The sequence below is a fragment of the Sapajus apella genome, unplaced genomic scaffold (genome assembly GCF_009761245.1).
Source record: "Sapajus apella isolate SASKATOON/1434 unplaced genomic scaffold, GSC_monkey_1.0 scaffold11, whole genome shotgun sequence".
In the NCBI taxonomy this organism is placed as follows: domain Eukaryota; kingdom Metazoa; phylum Chordata; class Mammalia; order Primates; family Cebidae; genus Sapajus; species Sapajus apella.
In genome coordinates, this window is record NW_022436951.1 from 1,111,640 (window position 1) to 1,131,243 (window position 19,604).

A 19,604-nucleotide genomic window follows, 5' to 3' on the forward strand; every position below is an offset into this window, starting at 1 on the left:
ATGCCAGATGTAGGTGATGGGGAGGAAGGCAGCAAATCACACTGCCACGTGTGTACCTATGCAACAATCTTGCATGTTCTTCACATGCACCCCAAAACCTAAAATGCAATAAAATAAATGGGAAAAAAAATAATAATAGTGGCTTTCATCATTCCTTCCAGAGACCTTGTCAAAAAATGGTATTTTTTCCAACTTTAAATATAGATCTAGTCTACAAATACTGAAGTGACAATTAGGGCTTATGTAAGATTGTTTTATTTGAAAAATTAGCTGCTTTCTTTCCTTTCTTTCTTTCTTTCTTTCTTTCTTTAACAAGTTACTCTTCAAATCTTTCTGTTTCAAGAATAAAGCCAAAAAAGGCATCTTAAAGTCATGGCTTATATAAATAATTTAAGTAAGAACTGTGACAAAAAGTTATAAACATGATTCATTGACCCCTTTGTTACTTTTTGTCTTATAAACACATTTTTCCATGTATTATTATAGTTTAAGCATGTAGCATATGGCAGCCTCCTAAAATTAGAACATTTGCAAAGATGTGGCCTTTTATTAGGCCCCTTGAAAATCCAGGTGCACAACCAAAAATTAATAAAAGTGAGAGAAGGTAATTGCCAATGTGTTAAATCTCTTTCTGGAGAAGTCACAATAATCAGAAGAAACTGCCCCAGCAGCATTAGCTAGGGTGAACTCTCTTGTGAATTTTTTGAAGTGCAAAGGACATCATATTTCCTTTTTTGTTCAGGTTAGCTGTTACCATTTCTTGTAGCTTTTCCAAAATAAGGTTCTGCATTCCGCGGAATAAAAATTTTGAACTTTTGATGCAGTGCTTTTATTTTCTGTGTACCCTAGGTCCTTTGACAGGTAACACATCCTCACATTCTCTTATGAGATCACATCCTTCCCTACCCTTTGCCCTTGACATTCCTCCTGCCTAGAATGTTTTCCCTCTTCTTTTTGTAGCTGATTTTCTGCCTCGTCAGTGGAATGTTCCCTCTATTATAACACTTATTTTCATATTTTATTGTGATTCTCTGTTTACCTATCTTATCCATGAAACTGTGAGCATGTTGTAGGACCTTGTCTTACTCATCTCTGTAGTCCCAGCATGTAACACAATGCCTGGGACATAATAGCTGCTCATTAAATGATATTTGAGTCACTGAGTCAGCAGGTTCAAAACATACACAACACTTTGCAGACTTAGAAATGTTCTACAGATTTTACTTGATTAACATCATTATCTTGCCATGATCTGAAAAACAAAAATGTCTTATGTTCAGTGGTTCTTCCTGATGGTGTTATATTTGAGGCCATTGTCAGTTCTACATTGAGAGACTTGATAACGTGCCACCAACTGTTCTGTGACTCCCTTCCTTATTACTGTGATTAACTTCCTCTGACTTCTCTGGGATCATTTTATCTCAAGGTGTGCCTTTTAATGCTGGTTGGAATAGTGTGTCCCATTCAGTAAGCTTGTATTACTCTGCAAAAGCAGAATAAGCCATATGGTAGTTACCTAGTCATACAAATGGTTGTAAAGTAATAAATCAGCAAATCACCTGGCCTTGTAAATTCAACACCCTGTTTGGTCAGGAGAGAATGGACATAGCAAGTACACATGCACAGAGGAATATTGAAGATACGCTGAGTGGCATGGAATTAAAATTATGTTTTGCATTTAACAGATATGCTTAGTAAGATGACGTTAATCTAGAGTGTTCAATATCCAGAATAATTAGAAAGATACTACACAATAATGTGCATACTTTATGGTTTTATAATAGAATATCTATAGGCTTAACGATCATGCAAGTGCTGGGAAGAATATTAGGCTTCATTTAAAGTTCAACTTTTTCATTTAAAAGATGAAATGACCTTAGGTGATTCATGTAAGAACCCAGTATTAGATGATGTTAGGGCTGAAATTAGAAATCTATGTCTTCTGACTTCAAATTCAGTACTTTATATCATACTGTCTTATTTTTTTTAACTACAGGAAAGCTCAGTGAAATACATGGCATTAGAATCATATGGACTAAAATGTCCCTTACTAAATGTTGACATCAATAAATTGCTATTCTTTATCAACCATTCCTACTCTTCTTTTAATCATCATACTTAACTTTTCAAATATGGTGTTGAGTTTTGGGATGAGTTTATATGCCAGGAAGACATTTTGGATTTGGGACTGTGATCATCTTTACTCATGGTAGGTTTCAGTCACTGTCTGAATGATGGCTACTGTTAACCTTAAATAATGAGATTCAGAAGATATGAATAAGTATAAAGTTTGAGTATAGTCTAAGGGTAGTCACACAAGAGACACTCTAAATAAATGGGGTTAGCATTCCAACATTGAAAAGTTGAGGTTTCACTCACAGAGACAGAGAAATTCCAGTAGGATTACAACATTTTCCATATGAGACCAGATCATATGTTGTGATTTGATTCAAGGAAGATTCGTTTATTACTCCATGAGGAGGGGTAATGATCTGAAGGAGGTCTCATTTCTAGTGCTGTTTGGTCTTTCCAATTATTTACAGGAGAAAAAGGCAGAAGTTGCAGCTGCATACCAAGTGACTCAGGCTGCATAGCCACACTCCTCAAAGCTCAGAATGATTTAAAATTCCAACAGCTTTAAGTTTGAATTATTTAATTTAACATCACAGTTAAGGCTGGCCCTGCTTTCCCAGGGATGACTAGATGCTGAGATTCAGTGAGTTAGAAAATCCTGGAACCAAGTGGTGCCAGCAGTAAAACTGATTGAGCCTCTCCCTACTTGTACTAAGAGAAGAGCCATTTGATCATAATGCTAAAGTCATAGTTGAAATGTGATAAATATGTTTGAATTTCTTTGGAACTTAAAGGTCTAGTTTGGAAAACTGAACCACAGAGAGGAAGAGATGTTTTGCTTTAAAGTATATTTTTGCATTTTATGTCTACCTCATATAAATCAGGGAAAACAAACATGGCATCTTAATTTTCTTAATGAAATATGTAGGATTCTACTCTGCTTACTGCTCTATAGAAATAAAAATGTGGAGAGCATTTGAAAGATGAAATGAATAAAGTAAAGCTCTTCTAATGCACATGCTAAACAATTTTAAATTTAGGGACTATTGAGTCATCCTCATGCTGAATTCAAATCAAATCTGTTACATTTAGCAGCCATTAACTGTGTTCTGGAAATGCTAGGGTTTAACCCAATCCTATTTTGCAGTTTATGTGTTAAGTATTGTGTTCCTGCATTATAAAGTGCTTCAGGGTTGATTAACAGCTTCAAGTTGAAGGAAATAGTCTTAGAGTAACATTTTAAAGTTTAGTTGGCATTATCAATAGGCAGCCTTTCTGTAGCTGTAAAAACCCAACACAAACTTTTTCTCTTCCTGTTTCTCTGTAACTCTCTTCACTAAAAAATGTTCCTCGTTTAATTCTATTAATTATATTATGTCTCCCTGTTTTCCTTGGGGTGTATGATAATGGTGTAATTTTTTAAAACTATTATAGATAAGACTGGTGCTTTGAATGAACATGTTAGAAGTATTTTAATTCCTTTGGGTAGATGTATTCATTTTAATTATTTCTCTGGATTTCCTACAGTCCTAATAAAATTTCTTTTTTTAAAAAAAGATACGACAAATGAAATGTGGCTATTTAGAATATTGCCTGAATGTTATTGAAGCAGGAGTGGCCACGAGAAACAGACCTCTCAGGACACTGAACTAGGAAGGAAGAGGTTATTTATTCGGCTGGGAGCAAGGCAGCATAGTTGTCTAACAGCCAAGCTCATCTAACAAAGAGAAGCTCTGCCTTTATATAGGCTTACAACTCTAGATATTACACGTGAAAAGTCTTGGGTTAACAGTTTTAGAAATTACATGTGAAAGGATCTTGGTCGATGGAGTAGGCTTGGGGTGGGGTTTGATCTTGTTTAACTAAAAACAATGCCTTCTGGAAAGATTTCCCTATACTATGCCTGCTATCTATAGGAAGGTGATTAAGGAGGCACAGATTGGCCAGCCTTTTCTTCTGCTGAAATGCAGTGTGGAAGTTGAGGGGGTTGGTGATCTTAGATGCTTGGGTCTCCTTCCTCATTATTAAGTCACATATTAAGAGAAGATTGGCATTTCTGGGCAAATAAAAAATGTTGGCAGCTGGGTATAGTAGTGCATGCCTGTAATCCCAGTTACTCAGGAGGCTGAAGCAGGAGAATCGCATGAGCCCAGGAATTTGAGACAAGCCTGGACAACACAATGAGACCTCGTCTCAAGAAGTAAAATAAAATAAAAATAAAGTGTTAGTCTAGTCCATGCTGGTATTTTGCTATTCTGGCTTGTTTTTAGCGTTAGTGGAAATGAAAATACTTGCCTTAAAGTGACTTCCATTTTTTTTTAAAACAATTCTTCCACATTGCAGAAACTATTGGAATGGTTCTTGAAGTAACTTTCTGCTTTTTTCAGATCAATATGGGTCAGAAGTTATATAATATAAGGATTTAATACATACGCTATTAATTTTGCTGCTAGTCAGTTTTAATAAATTGAGTTATCTCAGATAAAGCTTTTCCTCTAGAGTTCAGACTGCTTTATCCATTTTTCACATCCTGTGCTTTAAAATGAGACGTTGTAGGCAAGAAGGACTGTTTTTGTTTTGTAATGAGAGACATTAGGTTGAAGGTGCTATCACCAGCTCTGAGGCTAGATGGCAAACAGAAAGGAAGACTTTTGGTGTTTGGAGGTATCTGTCATGTAATAGTCTTTATGCTGGTGGTTAGCTAAACCCTTCTATTTGCTTTTCAGAAAACTATATTAGTCCAGGTATTTGACAATATTAACTTTGATTCCTGCAGTTCACTCAGTTAACACTGGTTCATTTTATTTTCCTAACCAGTAGAGATCACTTTCTGTCTTCATTGAATTAGCTATTCTTTCTGGCCTTGGATCAGTTTCCAATTGGATAAATGTGCTGTTTAGTTTTTACATGTTTTTTTTTCCCCAAAGATGATTTAAAATAGCTTATAAGACATAAATATACATGATAGCATCACTTAGGAACAGAGCAATAAGAATGAAAAGTTATGGCACAACTGTATAGTGGCTCTAGGGTTGGACTAAAAATTGATACTATAATGACAAACATGAGTTAGGCCTGAGATGCCAAATAAAAATCAAAGTATTTACATAGTTAATAGTACATAGAAAATTAATGATCAGATGAAATACAACTATTCTTGCTACTGCAACCGACAGTTTTATGTCAGGTGCTATGTTTTAATGGTAAGAAAGAATTCACTTGATTCCAAGAAAGAAAAACAAACTCTTTATGACTGTGGTATAAAGATAACTGGTTTGTTCTAGAGGCATACCATTCTTGGAGCATTTAAAAGAGTGGTTCGATTCCTTAAATATGGTTTTTGTCATCTCTTTTGGTAACTACTTGGAGGCATGAGCCTCAGATTATTTTCTCTGTTAGACAAAGGGATGCACCCAAACCCTTGCCCCTTAACTATAATGCTGACTTCCTTGTCTTCATTTAAAGCCTTGTAAAGGTGTTGATAGAACAGGATAGGACAAAGACATCAAACCATTAGAGCAGGGATCTAGGCTGGAGCTGGGGGATGGGGGTGGATGGATGTCTGTGGACCAATTCTGTGGAATCTTACAAAGGATTTTATAGGTAAAGAAATCTTTGTTTATGTGAATTGACTCATGAGATTCTTAAAGTAGTACATGTACCTCAAAAGTTAAAAACCACAGGGCAGGTGTGGTGGTTCCAGCTTCTCGGGAGGCTAAGGCAGGGAATTGCTTGAACCGAGAGGTGGAGGTTGCAGTGAGCCAGGGTCACACCCCTGTACTCCAGCTTGGGTGACAGAGCGAGCGAGACTGCGTCTCAAAAAACAAACAAACAAAAAAACCACAGCACTGAAGATATCTCCTTTAAGGCTTTGTCAAGCCACCATATACCTGTGGTTCTTCAACTATTTGTCTACCTATCTGTACACCAGAACAGACACCTTTTCTGTTTTCTTCCGTGCCAAATCTAGTAGGTGCTTAGTTTGTATTTGTTGATTTAAAGTGAATGAGCCCACCTCACATTTTCCTGCTATGTCTTTAAGACTCCTATGTGAAGGACTGGGTCAGAGGCTTTGTAAAACCACGCACTGTGCTTTTCTCTTGACCTACCTGTGTTCTAGCCTGATCACAAATTAATGAAGTTCATTTTGCATGACTTGATTTGGGGGGAGACTTAGACTGCTGTCTAATCCTTTTCTCTTTTTATGGCTGTCTAGACCATGTATTATTTAATAATCCATTCTAGAATACTGTTGTAGATTGAACCCTCCTTTTGAAAAGGAGTATATTTACCTCTTAGCTGACACCTCTCCCATTTTTCACTTGATTGTAATTCTGTGATCACATCTTCAGGCTCGTTAAGGGTCCTGGGATATAGATGTTGTGGGTCTACTCCTCTTGGAATTGAATTTCTCCTTAATCATACTAGTTCTACTTTCTTTCTCCCTGGTGAAGTCAGAAACAAAATAAATTGAACTGCTCTGTTTCCTGTCTTCTGCTCAAGGAGTAGTGATTATCATTTTCAAATTCTCCAGCAGCAGCAGCAGCAACAACAGAATCACCTTAGGAGCCACCCTTTCATTATCTTGAGCATTTTGAGGAGTCCTTATCTCATTCTGATTTTGTATCTTTTTGTAGACATCTTAAGGTTTCATGACTTCTATTTGTCCTAGGTCATACGTGTGTCTTTTGTGATAGCCCTTATTAAATATGAAGAAACACAAATTAGCCATGTTGTTTCTTTATTCCTCATCAAGGTGACCCGTCTTCATATTGTCAGAATGGAAGTTTTGAGATCTTCATATCTTTCATAAGCCCTTTTGTCATTTTGAGTTTCTGACCACTTGATCCTGCTTCTCTTTTCACTGAACTTGCTGAAATCTTTTCTTCAAAGACCAGGATAAATTTCTGTGCATGTTTAGGATTCACTTCCTTGTCTATTTCCAATTCCAATTTTCCATTGTCATTTTTTCCTCAAGATTTCTCAAGATGTCATTTCTACTTCACCAAGCAATTTATTCTTATTGGTTAGAAGTCCGGAATCTTGGTTTCTGTCACTGTTTTATTCTGAAAGATAGAAATGGTCAGAAGGCAATACAGAGTTATCAGCAGACTGTGATGAGTAGAAGATGTTCAAATAATTGGCGTGCCTTATTTGAACCAATTGTTGCCACTTCTATTACAAATATATCATCTTATGTCCAATTGTTGCCACTTCTCTTACAAATATATCATCTTACGTCTTTGGGCATTATATGACCATAAGTATGATATTCTTTCTCTTTTTAAACTCACTTTAAATATTCCTTACCACATATAATGCTTAGGTCTGTGGCTTCCCATGTATATGCATATTTTCTTGACAGAACATGCTTTTTTATTAAGTTTATTTTCACTGGACATTGTGGAATGCATGTTAGCGTGAGATCCAATCTAACCGGCTTCAATAATAACTATTCAATCACATGTACCACCATTTTTAAGGTTGCTAATTCTTTGGCACCCACTCATTATTTCAGTCTTTGTGTATTTCTTTATAGCCATCTAAGACACTGTGTATCTGTCCCTGGCCCTTTTAGCTTTCATACTGTTTTCTTCTGTGTTTTTGTACTGGTCCTATAATTCCTTAGCATGAAGCCTAAGAATATATTCACTTTCTTGCACCTTTGGATTTCTTCTCTACATTTGGATCTCTTCTCTTCATTTGGATCTTTGAGAAAGATGCCTTACATGATGACTGCCCCTTTCTCTACTTTGCCTCTTGTTTAAAAAATTATTTTATTGATACATAATAGATGTGTATATTTTCAGAGTACCTGTGATAATTTGATATATTCATATAACAAAGATCAAATCAGGTTAATTGGGATATCCATTATGTTAAATATTTATTCTTTATGCTGGGAACATTCAAATTATTCTCTTTTAGCTACTTTGAGAGGTACAATAGAGTATTAACTATAGATGTCCTACTGATCTATTGAACATGAGTTCTTTTTCACATTTCCTCTTCATTTTACTCATTCTCTGGGTTCAATTAGCATCCAGAGCACCTCTGCATCTCACTTGTAACTGCTTTATTTTTCTCTTTCTTTTGGAGTTAGTGTTTCTCATAATTCTAGACATTATTGCTTGTTGTTTGATTATTTTTTCTTTTTTTTTGCAAAAGAAGCATGTTTCGGGGCCGGGCGCGGTGGCTCACGCCTGTAATCCCAGCACTTTGGGAGGCCGAGGTGTGTGGATCATGAGGTCAAGAGATCGAGACCATCCCGGTCAACATGGTGAAACCCCATCTCTACTAAAAATACAAAAAATTAGCTGGGCATGGTAGCGCGTGCCTGTAATCCCAGCTACTCGAGAGGCTGAGGCAGAAGAATTGCCTGAACCCAGGAGGCAGAGGTTGCGGTGAGCTGAGATCGCGCCATTGCACTCCAGCCTGGGTAACAAGAGCGAAACTCTGTCTCAAAAAAAAAAAAAAAAAAAAAAAAGGCATGTTTCTCTTAAACTTTTTTGAAACTTAAAATGAGTCAGGAAGAAAGCCTGAAATGTGAGTCTTCCCCTCCCTCCCCCTCAACAGTCCTTACTTTGTATCACAGAGTTTTGCAGGTGTGTAGCATTTTTCACTAACACCATTTAGGGTTGGGCCCATTTTTGTATGTATAACATGTTGAGGTTGTCACTAAAATAAAATAAAAATGAGGACGTTATTGCCTCTCAGCTCCTCTTTTCCCTTACCTGAGATATAAATAATATTTGCCAAGCAATCACAAACACATTGTCATCAGGGATGAATTCTTATCCTTCTCCAAGCTTTAAAAGAAGTTTTCAGAGTTATAAAGTAGGAAGAGTGCAGGACAGAGAAAGCAGCCTTTTAAAACAAAGTTCAAATCAATAACAATGGACATTTCCTAGCCTCTATTTTTCTGTTAATGACTGAAGACAAGTACCAATTAGAGAAGCTTCAAATGTCTGGATTTCTGGTTGTAGCAAGTGGTGGGACATGCACACTGTTCATCGTGCCATGAAGTCCAGGTTGTTCTTAGCTACGGTGAGTCCATCTCTATCTTGGCTGAGGACACTTGAATCTGCCCATTGCTTTGCCCTGACGCTTTTTCTTTGCCCTTTATTCTGTCCTACCCACTTCTAACTTCAGGAGGAAAACTGCCATCTTTAGTAAGGAATCTGGGGGTCTTTTATTTTTCTGTTTTTCCTAACCAGCTCATTTTAGTCATCATTTTCTCATCAGGTTTTCCATTAGCACTTATGTTATCACCTGATCTCACCAGATTTTTAATCCTCCCGTTGCTTCTTTCTTATTGTTCTCAAGATCATACAAACTGGAACTGAAGGCAGGCCCTTCAATAGCTAGCATTAAGATAGTTCTACCTCTTGATTATTTTTTAAACTCTTTTCACAGATTGTCTGAAAACATGTTTTCTTCTTTTAGTTTGTACTTCAAATATTTTCTTTCTTAGCTATTAACTCCGCTAACCAACTCTGAGAAAGCTTTGATTTTTGTATAGACATTTTCAATACTGTTGAGTGTTGTTATTTTGACAAATGCTGCACATGCATTTTCTACAGTATGAAAGCCATTCATATTAAGACGACAAAACATGGAACTGTTTATGTTTAGCTGGATTCTTGCTTGTCAGAGTTGTTTTACCAGGACATATTCATTCTGTTAGTTCTGAGAGTTATGATGTAATTACCCTTGGTAATGAAGCTTTGTCTTGATTTGGTGTTTTCTGTTGAAATATTTTTTGATAGAACCAAAAGAAAATAGTGACTGGTTTCCATCAGCATTTTCAGTTGAAGTGAGCAATACTGATTTTTTTTTCTGCCTTTTTTATTATGTTCCTTGTCCCTGCTACAGGGTGAGGCAAGAGGACCAATTAGGAAGCTGCTGTCACAATTGTAGCAAGATTTTTGAGGGCCTGACCTTTTGGAACAATATTAGTCATGAAAAATAATTCACATTATTATTTTCAAATATGCAGGCAAGAAGGGTTTCCTTAGTTTCATTTATAATGTTGTAACTGTTTTTAGAGTTTAGAAACTTCAGTTTTTCTTAGCATCTCTATTTTCTTTTTAGCATGCCCTCTTTGGTACATGTCTAACTGATTGTGGGAATTATCACATGTCCCAGTTATGATTTCCTAGTTTTAGAAACTTAGTGTTTATTGCATCCTTTGAAAAAAATAATATTGTGGGTTTCCCCTTTTGATTATAAAAGTAAAGGGAAAACAAAAATAACTTATGCTGTTACCCAGAGATAACAATTACTGGCATTTCCATGTGTTTCCTTTTATTTTCTGTAGGTATATAAATAATTGTCTATGCCAAAATGCATTTCTATAAATTTTTATTTACTTGTACAAAATCTTGCATTTTATGAAACATAAAATTATGAGATTTCATTAAATATTATAAGTACATAATATTGATTAATCACATGGATACACCATGTTTACTTGATAATTTCCCTATTGTTGACCATTAAAGTTGTTTTTAATTTATTTTTATAATAAATTCTGTGGTTAGTATTTTCATGAATAATAAATCTTCATGTCTATCCTCAGGATACTAGATTAATGTATAAAGACATCTTTAAAGTCAAGAACTTCTTTGAAGGCTAAAACTGAATATGTAAAGGTGTGAATGAACCCTAACGGCTGAAAAGTCCCAACCAGTTGAAGGGGTAGCAGTAGTGCTTAGCTGCTCTGCATTCCCCACCTCCACCTTGATTAGAAAATATTGGAGCACAGAGAAGTTTCAAGGGGAAGGCATAGAGTGCAGTGGCAAGGGGTATTTGGCCCTCCTTCCCCTGTCTCCTTACTCTTCCCCAGGTGCCTCTCTACTCAGGAGTTTAACTTGGATGCCAACATGTTTTCTGACCTTTCCTTGGAGTTTTTGTTTGATTTTGATCAAAATTTTTCTGTTTACCAAAGAAGGTAGCTTTTAGCCACCATGTCCTTGTCTTTTTCAGCTGCTTGTGAGCATTGCACAATAAGTAAAATGTCTTCTGTAAGCCCTAGTATTCTTGTACTGTAGGAGGAGCCTAGTGAAGGCATATAGTAGTAGAACAGCAGAAGAAGGGCTACTTAACCTCACAGATTTCCAGATTTCAGTGAATAGCTTAGGAAACAAAATTAATACAGCTCTTCTCATATAAGTCAGTTCATGGAAGCAAACAATTATTTGCTTTGGATATTGTATCTGTTAAGCTACTACTCACAACTTAAAGGTTTTGTGTGTGTGTGTGCGCGCGTGCGTGTACATGTGTGTCACCAGAAAGTTAATTTTTTGACCACAACAATGTTAAGTTTAGTTTTTCTTGATCCTCGTTATTCTGAACTATTTTATGTTGATGGAAAATTTGTCTTTTAAATAAATTCTAAAAAAGCAGACTAATATGGGGTCATTTCATATTGCTATGATATAACCTTATTCGCAGTGAATGACTTTGATTCTAATTAAATTGAGTATTTCTAGTTATTAATTAATATTTCAGTTTTGAAGTTTCCATATTAGAATTAATTATCTGTCTTTAAGTAAATTATTTCAGCAATTGAAGTTGTATCACGATCCTAGGGAGCTAACAAGAATGATTTTCAACTGTTACAAATAGCATTTGTATTTATATTTAAAAAGTTCTTCAATTGACCAAGCAGATGTTATTACAGATTTTTGTCTTTGATATGATAAATTTCCCATTAATTTAGAAAATCTGCGTTTAAGGAATGTGCTATCAAGTTTTGCATAGATGAGCTGCAATTTGTGAAAGTTCAAGCAGCTGTACTGACAAACCATTTGACAAATTTGTAACTGAGACTCTTAAGCAAAGACTAACTTCTGGAGCTTTATGGTCTGTAATTTATGTTCAGACACATGCATTTGAATTTCTTCTCTTTTGTGGGTCCAGGAGGTGTGATAGACATTACCCATATGTATATATACATATACATACATAGATACATGTACATATTCTGTCATATATATTTACATGGTGTATCCAGCCTAAGTTGTATGTGAAGATGCATATACTTTTTAAAAAACTAAAAATGTTCACTTTAAGCTTTCACTAACTTTGAAAGAAATTTCTCTTTGTCTAGGTTGAAGAAATTGTGGATATTGGAGCATTTGCTCCAGAAGACATCCATATTCCACAGATTTATGTACATCGCCTTATAAAGGGAGAAAAATATGAGAAAAGAATTGAGGTAATTGTCTTAGCTGCTCTGTCAGTATTTATGGATCCAGTTACAGAGACAATGTGTCCCCGAGGCCATTCCAGATGATGGGGAACTGGAGCTGAGCAGAAAGTCTGGTTTTGGATCTTAGCAAGAGCTTCTCATGTGTCTGTCATTATGGAGACATAATAGTCTATGCCTCTGTGCAGCCTAACAATGCCTTGTCATCACAAGGTATTTATCACATATCATGAGATTCTCTAGGCTGTGTCTACCAGCTTCTACTGTCCTAATTTATGATGTATAGTTTTTCTGTCTGTCTTAGAGGGGAGATAAGAATAATGATGTCTTTGGTGGCTTTACCCCTGCTGGAGTCTTATCTTAATATTTGGTTTTTCAGAATTGTCTATCTTGAAGGTGCTTTGCACTTTTCTAGAGTGCAGAGTGTCATTCCAATTAGCTTTGGACTGTGGGTAGCTGGTAAGTATGAGATTGTGGCAAGGAGTGTAGGTGCCAGGAGCACTGAAAGTATTGTAAAGCCAATGTGTTATTCCCATTTGCATTGCTGTAAAGGAATACCTGAGACTGTGTAGTTTATAAAGAAATTTATTTGGCTCACAGTTTTATGGACTATACACGAAGCATGGCCCCAGCATCTGCTTCTGGTCAGGACCTCAGGAAGCTTTTACTCAGAGCAGAAGGCAAAGGGGAAGCAGGTATGTCACATATGAGAGATCAAGAGAAGGTGCCAGGCTCCTTTAGACAACAAGCTCTTGTGAAAACTAAGAGTAAGAACTTTCCAAGGGGATGGCACTAAGCCAGTTCATAAGAAATCCGCCCCCATGAGCCAATAGTTCCCACTAGGCCCCACCTCCAACACTGGAAAGTACATTTCAAACTGAGATTTGGAGGGGATACATGTCTAAATGATCAGCCAGTGAGAGCAGAATATGGCCACCTAGCCAGAATTACTATCATGATTCAGAAGTGTCTAGGGATCAGCAACAGAACCACAGGGAACCAGAGATACCCACTACCTTGTAGATATCAAACAGAAAGATATTTTATAATACAAAACCAGCGTCAGGGGCCTAGGAAGAAAGGATGGGATTTTTGTTAACACGAGCCAGAGTCTATGCCAAAGAGATTTAATAAAGGACATAGCTTGGCTGGTTTCTGGGTATTTCTATGATTCCTGTGATGCACTTGTAACAAAACTAGTCTAGACTTTGCAGGTGGAAACAGGCAGTTGGCAGCAGCAACACCTGGTAAACACATTCTGACAGCGCTGAAAGACACATTCCCAGAGACTGTTCCTCTTTTGTTCTTCTGGCCAATCTCTGAGCACCAGATGAGAATTTAGTTGGAAGAGTAACAGAAGTAGCGGACAGTGTGATAGTAGCAGAGAGATTCTTTGCTTCAAACAGACTGAACAGCGTATCTTCCTCTTTAAACAAATCTGACCACTTTCGTTTACTTCCTAAAGAATTATTTATACCATCAAATATTACTCATATTATTTTTTAAATCTCTGGTATATTGTAGCTTTGTCTCATAATGATGGGAGAGAGGTCATCTTTTTTTCCTGTAAAATTTATTTCAGCAGTGATAAAATACAAAGCATACTTTCAATCACAAACATTTTATTTCTGTTTAATTTAAAGCGTTTATCAATCCGGAAAGAGGGAGATGGAGAAGCCAAATCTGCTAAACCTGGAGATGACGTAAGGGAACGAATCATCAAGAGGGCCGCTCTTGAGTTTGAAGATGGCATGTATGGTATCCTTTCAGAGCCTGGGCAAAGACATAGCCTTTGCTTTTCCCATACTGATCAGGCTATTAGACTTCTTGCATAGTGAGTTGTCGCTAGTCTATTATAACTTTTAAGATAATTAATCATTTTTTTTTTTTTACAAAATGTAGCATATAGCCCAAAGATAACAAGATACATGACCGATATCTCTTTGCCTACTTGAAACAAAATGGCGATCAAATATTTGCTTATTTTCTCATATACAATAGATTTCCGTACAACTTGCATTTAATGGGAGGTTACTGGGAAAAGAGATTACCCAAGGTGAGAGTTTTCAAATCTCAGAATTCCTAATGATAACCAGTGCTAATATTTTCTCTGTGTCCTGACATTTGCATATTCACTGAAAGATCGAACTTCTTAACAACCCTCTTCTTCTCTAGATAAAGATCCTGTGAATACCTTTTTATATATAATGTTTTTTAAGAGTATTCAACAAATGATTCAAATTCTGCTTTAGATACTTTGTCAAAAAAGAAGGTAGAGTAGACATAATTTAGTACAATTAATATTTGGATTTTGAATCCATTTAAATAACAAGTCTGTTCACTGTTTTGCTAATTTTCACTACAGCAGACTTAGAACTATATAATACAAATAACACATACAAATACAGATATCATATGATAGAATGAATGTTTGTTGAATGGTAGATACAGTAAAGCTGTACTTAAAGACCTAGGGCAGGAAAAATGAGAGACATGACAAATGTCTACATTCTGTGAGCTTTTCTAGTCCATAAATATCAGTCTTCCAGACTGATCTTGACTGAGAGACCTTTTCTTTTTCCACTTTCTTTTTTCCTTTATCTCATTTTTGTTTATTTTGCAGTTGACACCTTGTGTTATGGTGCGAACTCACATAGGGGAAAAAAATGACATGTTGCCTGTCTTCCAGCTCTTGTATCAGCAAGGTACAGAGTCAACCCAGTTGAGTTAGTAGGTGAAAGTTGGTCACTGGACTTTTTTCTCAACCCATATTACCCTGACTTACCATTGATATATAAACACTGACTATAACATTGATTTTAGGTATTCTTTATTCAGTTATTGTATTGCCTGTGAAAAATATCTGCAAGTCAGTTTATGTAAATGGACTTTCTATATCTCCTACTCTTTTCAACCCAAAATACATAGACTTTTTTCCTCCCTGGTGTTTGACTTTAAAGTTTTAAAGAACTGAGAGTATAGGTTCTGATGAAAGAGTTGAGGTACCAGGCTTGTAATTTGGGTTACTCTGTCCTAAAAATACCTACTCATAATGGAATTAATCTCAATGTGCTCTGTCCATTATTGAGAAATAAATTAGAAATAACATTATAGTAGACTGTGATAGAACACTAGAGGTGAACCAAGTAGCTATAATCATAGCTTCATAGATTTACTGTATCCACAAGAAGTGATCTGGATCATAGAGTTGTCCTGCTGGCCTTTGTAGTTTATAATATGGCACCATATATAAACCTCCTCTGGCTTTGATTCATGGAGACGTCACTGTTAAAATCTCATCAGAGTGCCATTGTTCTTTCTACTAGTTCTGGTGAGGTATTTGGTGTGCAGTGGTAGTGGACAGTAGTGGGCAGTAGTTCCAGGCAGTGTGAGTATCTTTGATCTGATCAGCCTGCCTGTGTTGATAGGCTGTATTGAACCCACATCATTGAGTAGTAATCATCGTCAATCCTGTTTTGATCATCTAAGTAAGAAGATTCAACAACCTCAGTTAACTCTTTGGTGCCTTAACAGCTGCTTTATATATGGGCTCAACTGTATTTGCTGAAATTTAATTTCCTCCTCACTTTTCTTTTTATGTCACATAGAAAATTCAGTTGCCAATGAATGTTACCACAGACACCCAAAGGATCTGATAGATCCTTTTTATGTCACATAGAAAATTCAGTTGCCAATGAATGTTACCACAGACACCCAAAAGATCAGATCTTTTAGGCAGAAATGTTGGTATTGTCAGAAAACTTTTTAAAATTAAAAAAAAATTTAAAAAACCGTAACCCCATTTATCAATAAAGTTGATAAACAATGATCTTTACTTTTGGCAGGAGTTTTGAATAGTGAAAATCATTCTTTAAAGAAAAGGCAAGCTATGTTTAATAATCAGTCATAATACATCAATCCAAATTTGCAGAGCACAGTAATGAAAATGTTCTTATGTTTTTTTTTTTAAATGTAATAAATGGCTAGCTTCTGAGGCTACTACTTTGATATTGGTGGGAAAGCATATTAATGTTATTGAAAAAGCTGTGACTACTTAGAGACTGTCTTTTTGAAAAATTACAAAATAATACCCAGAGGGTGATTGGAGAATATATTCATTTATAACTCAGAGTAAGCCACCTTTAAATAAGGCTCCTGTTTAGATCTATATATACAGAAGATTTATGGCATAACCTCTCTACCTTTTGTTTGCTGGGCCTTAACATCTTCTTCTTCCAGCTAATTTGGGCATAGGAATCCCTCTCCTGGCCAGCAACTTTATCAGCCCAAGTATGACTGTTCATCTTCAAAGTGAAAATGGAGTTCTGGGTTTGGTAAGATGAAAATTTGTTTTTTAAAATCCAGTTTTGATGAAGAATGAGATATTTCACGTGGTGAAATTTTTTATTAAATTTTTATTTCAATAGCTTTTGGGATACAAGTGATTTTTGGTTACATGGATAAATTGTATAATGCTGAAATCTGAGATTTTAGTGCATTCATCATAGTGAAATCTGAGTTGTTGCATAAAGTGTCCAACCTTATTTTTCTTTTATCATAATAAAATATTTAACTTTTCCCTTAAAATGTGAACATGTAGTATTGTATTTTATGTAGTAGATGGTAGGTTCCTGACTCTGGGCTTTCTAACTGCATCTCCCATGAGGAACCTGATTCAGAGAGACCTCATGATTGTCTATATAAACTATTACTCATCCTTCTGTGGTTGGACAGATAATGAGGGTTGTCAATAATTCTATGTTAAATAAAATTAAGTAAGCCTCAGAGTGAGAAATTGAAGAGTAAGGTTTTCTCTTTAAGACAGGAACATTATTTGAGTTGATTGCCTCAAGAAGCTGTAGAAGTTCTCATCTCATTCTCCTTTTGAGGCCCTATTGTCCAAAAGGTTACATTTTTTCTTACTTAAGATTAAGCTTCCAGATAAGCTCAATTTTTTAGTGAGGCCATATTTTTTCATTATTATAATAAAATTATATATTTTTCCTGCCTGGATGACATTTTCATTTAATTAACAATGGTAAGGATTATTAATGGTTTGCCTATTCATAATCTTTTATTTCTTAGTGGATCATGACTGTTAATGCAATAGAAATTATACATATGGAAAATATATTCACAATTCAAAATATAAATAATGATGATGGGCATATAGTTGACACTGATTAAGGCAATAATCATGATGTTTTCAAAGACACAAAAATGATATATATTTGGATAAAAGCAGATTCATGTGGAAGTCAAAGACTTGCATTTTTAAGTTGCCTTGGGGATTATCTAGAGTGATCAAATTTCTCATTTTGAAGAAAAGTGAAATAAGTTTGTGGATTTCCCATGGCCAATGTTTAAAGAAAATTTATATAATTCTGAGTATTAGTTGCCACTTCAGTTTAAAAGTTAAATTTTGGTCCCTCTCTAGAAAGTATGTAAAAATTTCATAGCCAGTATTTCTTCAGTTTTTGATCTATCTTATATCTTATGTCTTTTTATTTTTTTATGTGTTCCTCCCTTTTTATATAATATATGTGATATTCTTAAACTACTTGCCCTGTTTAAATAGTTACTTTATAAAAACATATGCAAAAATTTAAAAACTTTACTGAAAATAGCTATACAAAAGGAACATAAGGACATACGTATATCAAAACTTAGATGTAGTGAGGAGCACGATTAGAAACCCAAATTCAGGCCTTCACATTTTACAAATCAGAAAGCTAAAAGTTTGTCTCTCCAGGTCTTTCTAGCCAAATAATGTGATGTAGTTTGTATTAATTGATCTTCACAGAAAAGTTTTTGAATAACATTGGCTGCGTAGTAGCTACTAAATTTTTCCTTTTTTTAAATATTTTTAAGAGAATGGGGTCTCACTATGTTGGCCAGCCTGGTTTTCAGCTGGCCTCAAGTGATCCTTTTGCCTCAGCCTCTCAAAGTGCTGAGATTACAGGCATGAGCCATTGTCCCTGGCCTACAGTAGTTTTACTGACCTATATTTCTAATGAATTTTCACAGTAGGGACTAAATAATTACGTTTTGTTTTATAGACTTACATTTCTAATAGCATAGCATTTCTTTCAAACTGGTAATTTTTAGAAAATATTTTTCATTTACCCAATCACAACTTCAGTATAGAAAAGACTAACATGAGAAACAGAACCATGGACACCACAGAATTATTTTTCAGAAGTTTAACTCAAGTCTTCAGGTGATAAATTTCTAGGGTTCTTAGGGAAGTTATTTATAGTACAGTTTTAGTATGTGATTCAGTGAGAATCTTCATTTACTAATTGAATGTGTGTTGTATTTGACAGGGTCCATATCCACGACAACATGAAGCTGATGCAGATCTAATCAATGCAGGTAAGCTCACTTATTTCTAGCTTTTCCCTTTGCTGCTAATTTTGTGCTAAATAACAAGAGTTTGGACTCAATTCTTTGTCTCTTCCTGGAGAGCACTCCACTGTATTCATTGTTGAGGAGGGGAAATAAACTTTTTTGAGGTCTCCTCTCATTCAGGAATGACTAAGATAAAGGAGGAAATGCAGATGGAAGAACTTTGCTGGGTCAGTCAGTTTCCTGCTTCTAAATAGATAGCACTCTTATATGGGGTAATTTACAAGGGCATGGACATGATTAAAAGAGATCCAGAAAGGATGGTGAAATCCCACAGGGAGTTTCCACCTCTGGGCCCTATGGGGCAGTGATAGGAGAAGGCCACTTAACAGAAACTGTAGCCTTTGGTAGAGGAACTCAGTCAACTCACAGCAACCTGGCTGGGTCGAGGGTCTCCTCTGCTGGATTGCCTGCCTGTGCCTCCCATTAGACAATCTCAAGTCAAAGTAGGTCAGCCTTCTCAGGATAGAGAAGAGTGAGAGTGAATCCATAGCAGCAAAAAGAAACTATCTGGTGCATTGGGGTTTTTGTTGTAGGTAATGATTACTGTTTTCTAGTTCTCATTGGAGCAGGAGAGGTGTTTAAGGAGGCACTCTGCCAGTAAGTACAAGTACGATCTAGTGATGTAATAAACGTAGTTCCGTTGAACTGGGGACTAGAGTCTTGTCTACTTTGTTCCTACACGTATATGATTTACCTTTTATTACTAGCCTTTTTTGACTGGGACATAGTCTCATATATCAACAGCCTAGAGGAGGAAGAACAGGTCAGGTCATGTGGCCATCTTTAATACCTATGCTTAAGGCAACACTGCTACCACTTTGGGGCTGTAGATCATCCCTGGAGTGGGACTGCCCATAACAAGTGAATTTTTAGGTTCTAGCATGATTTTCCGTACCCTTCTTTTATT

General features: G+C 35.9%; 1 protein-coding gene across 3 annotated transcripts in view; it reads left to right on the plus strand.

Annotated features, from left to right (window-relative positions):
• Positions 1-19,604, plus strand: part of OXCT1 (3-oxoacid CoA-transferase 1) — a 139,755-nt gene that overhangs the window by 57,469 nt on the left and 62,682 nt on the right. For all 3 annotated transcript variants that reach the window (XM_032278854.1, XM_032278857.1, XM_032278858.1), the window contains 4 exons: positions 12,188-12,295; positions 13,930-14,044; positions 16,526-16,620; positions 18,613-18,661. In XM_032278854.1, the coding sequence (XP_032134745.1) occupies positions 12,188-12,295; positions 13,930-14,044; positions 16,526-16,620; positions 18,613-18,661 (367 nt within the window). The remainder of the gene's footprint in view (positions 1-12,187; positions 12,296-13,929; positions 14,045-16,525; positions 16,621-18,612; positions 18,662-19,604) is intronic.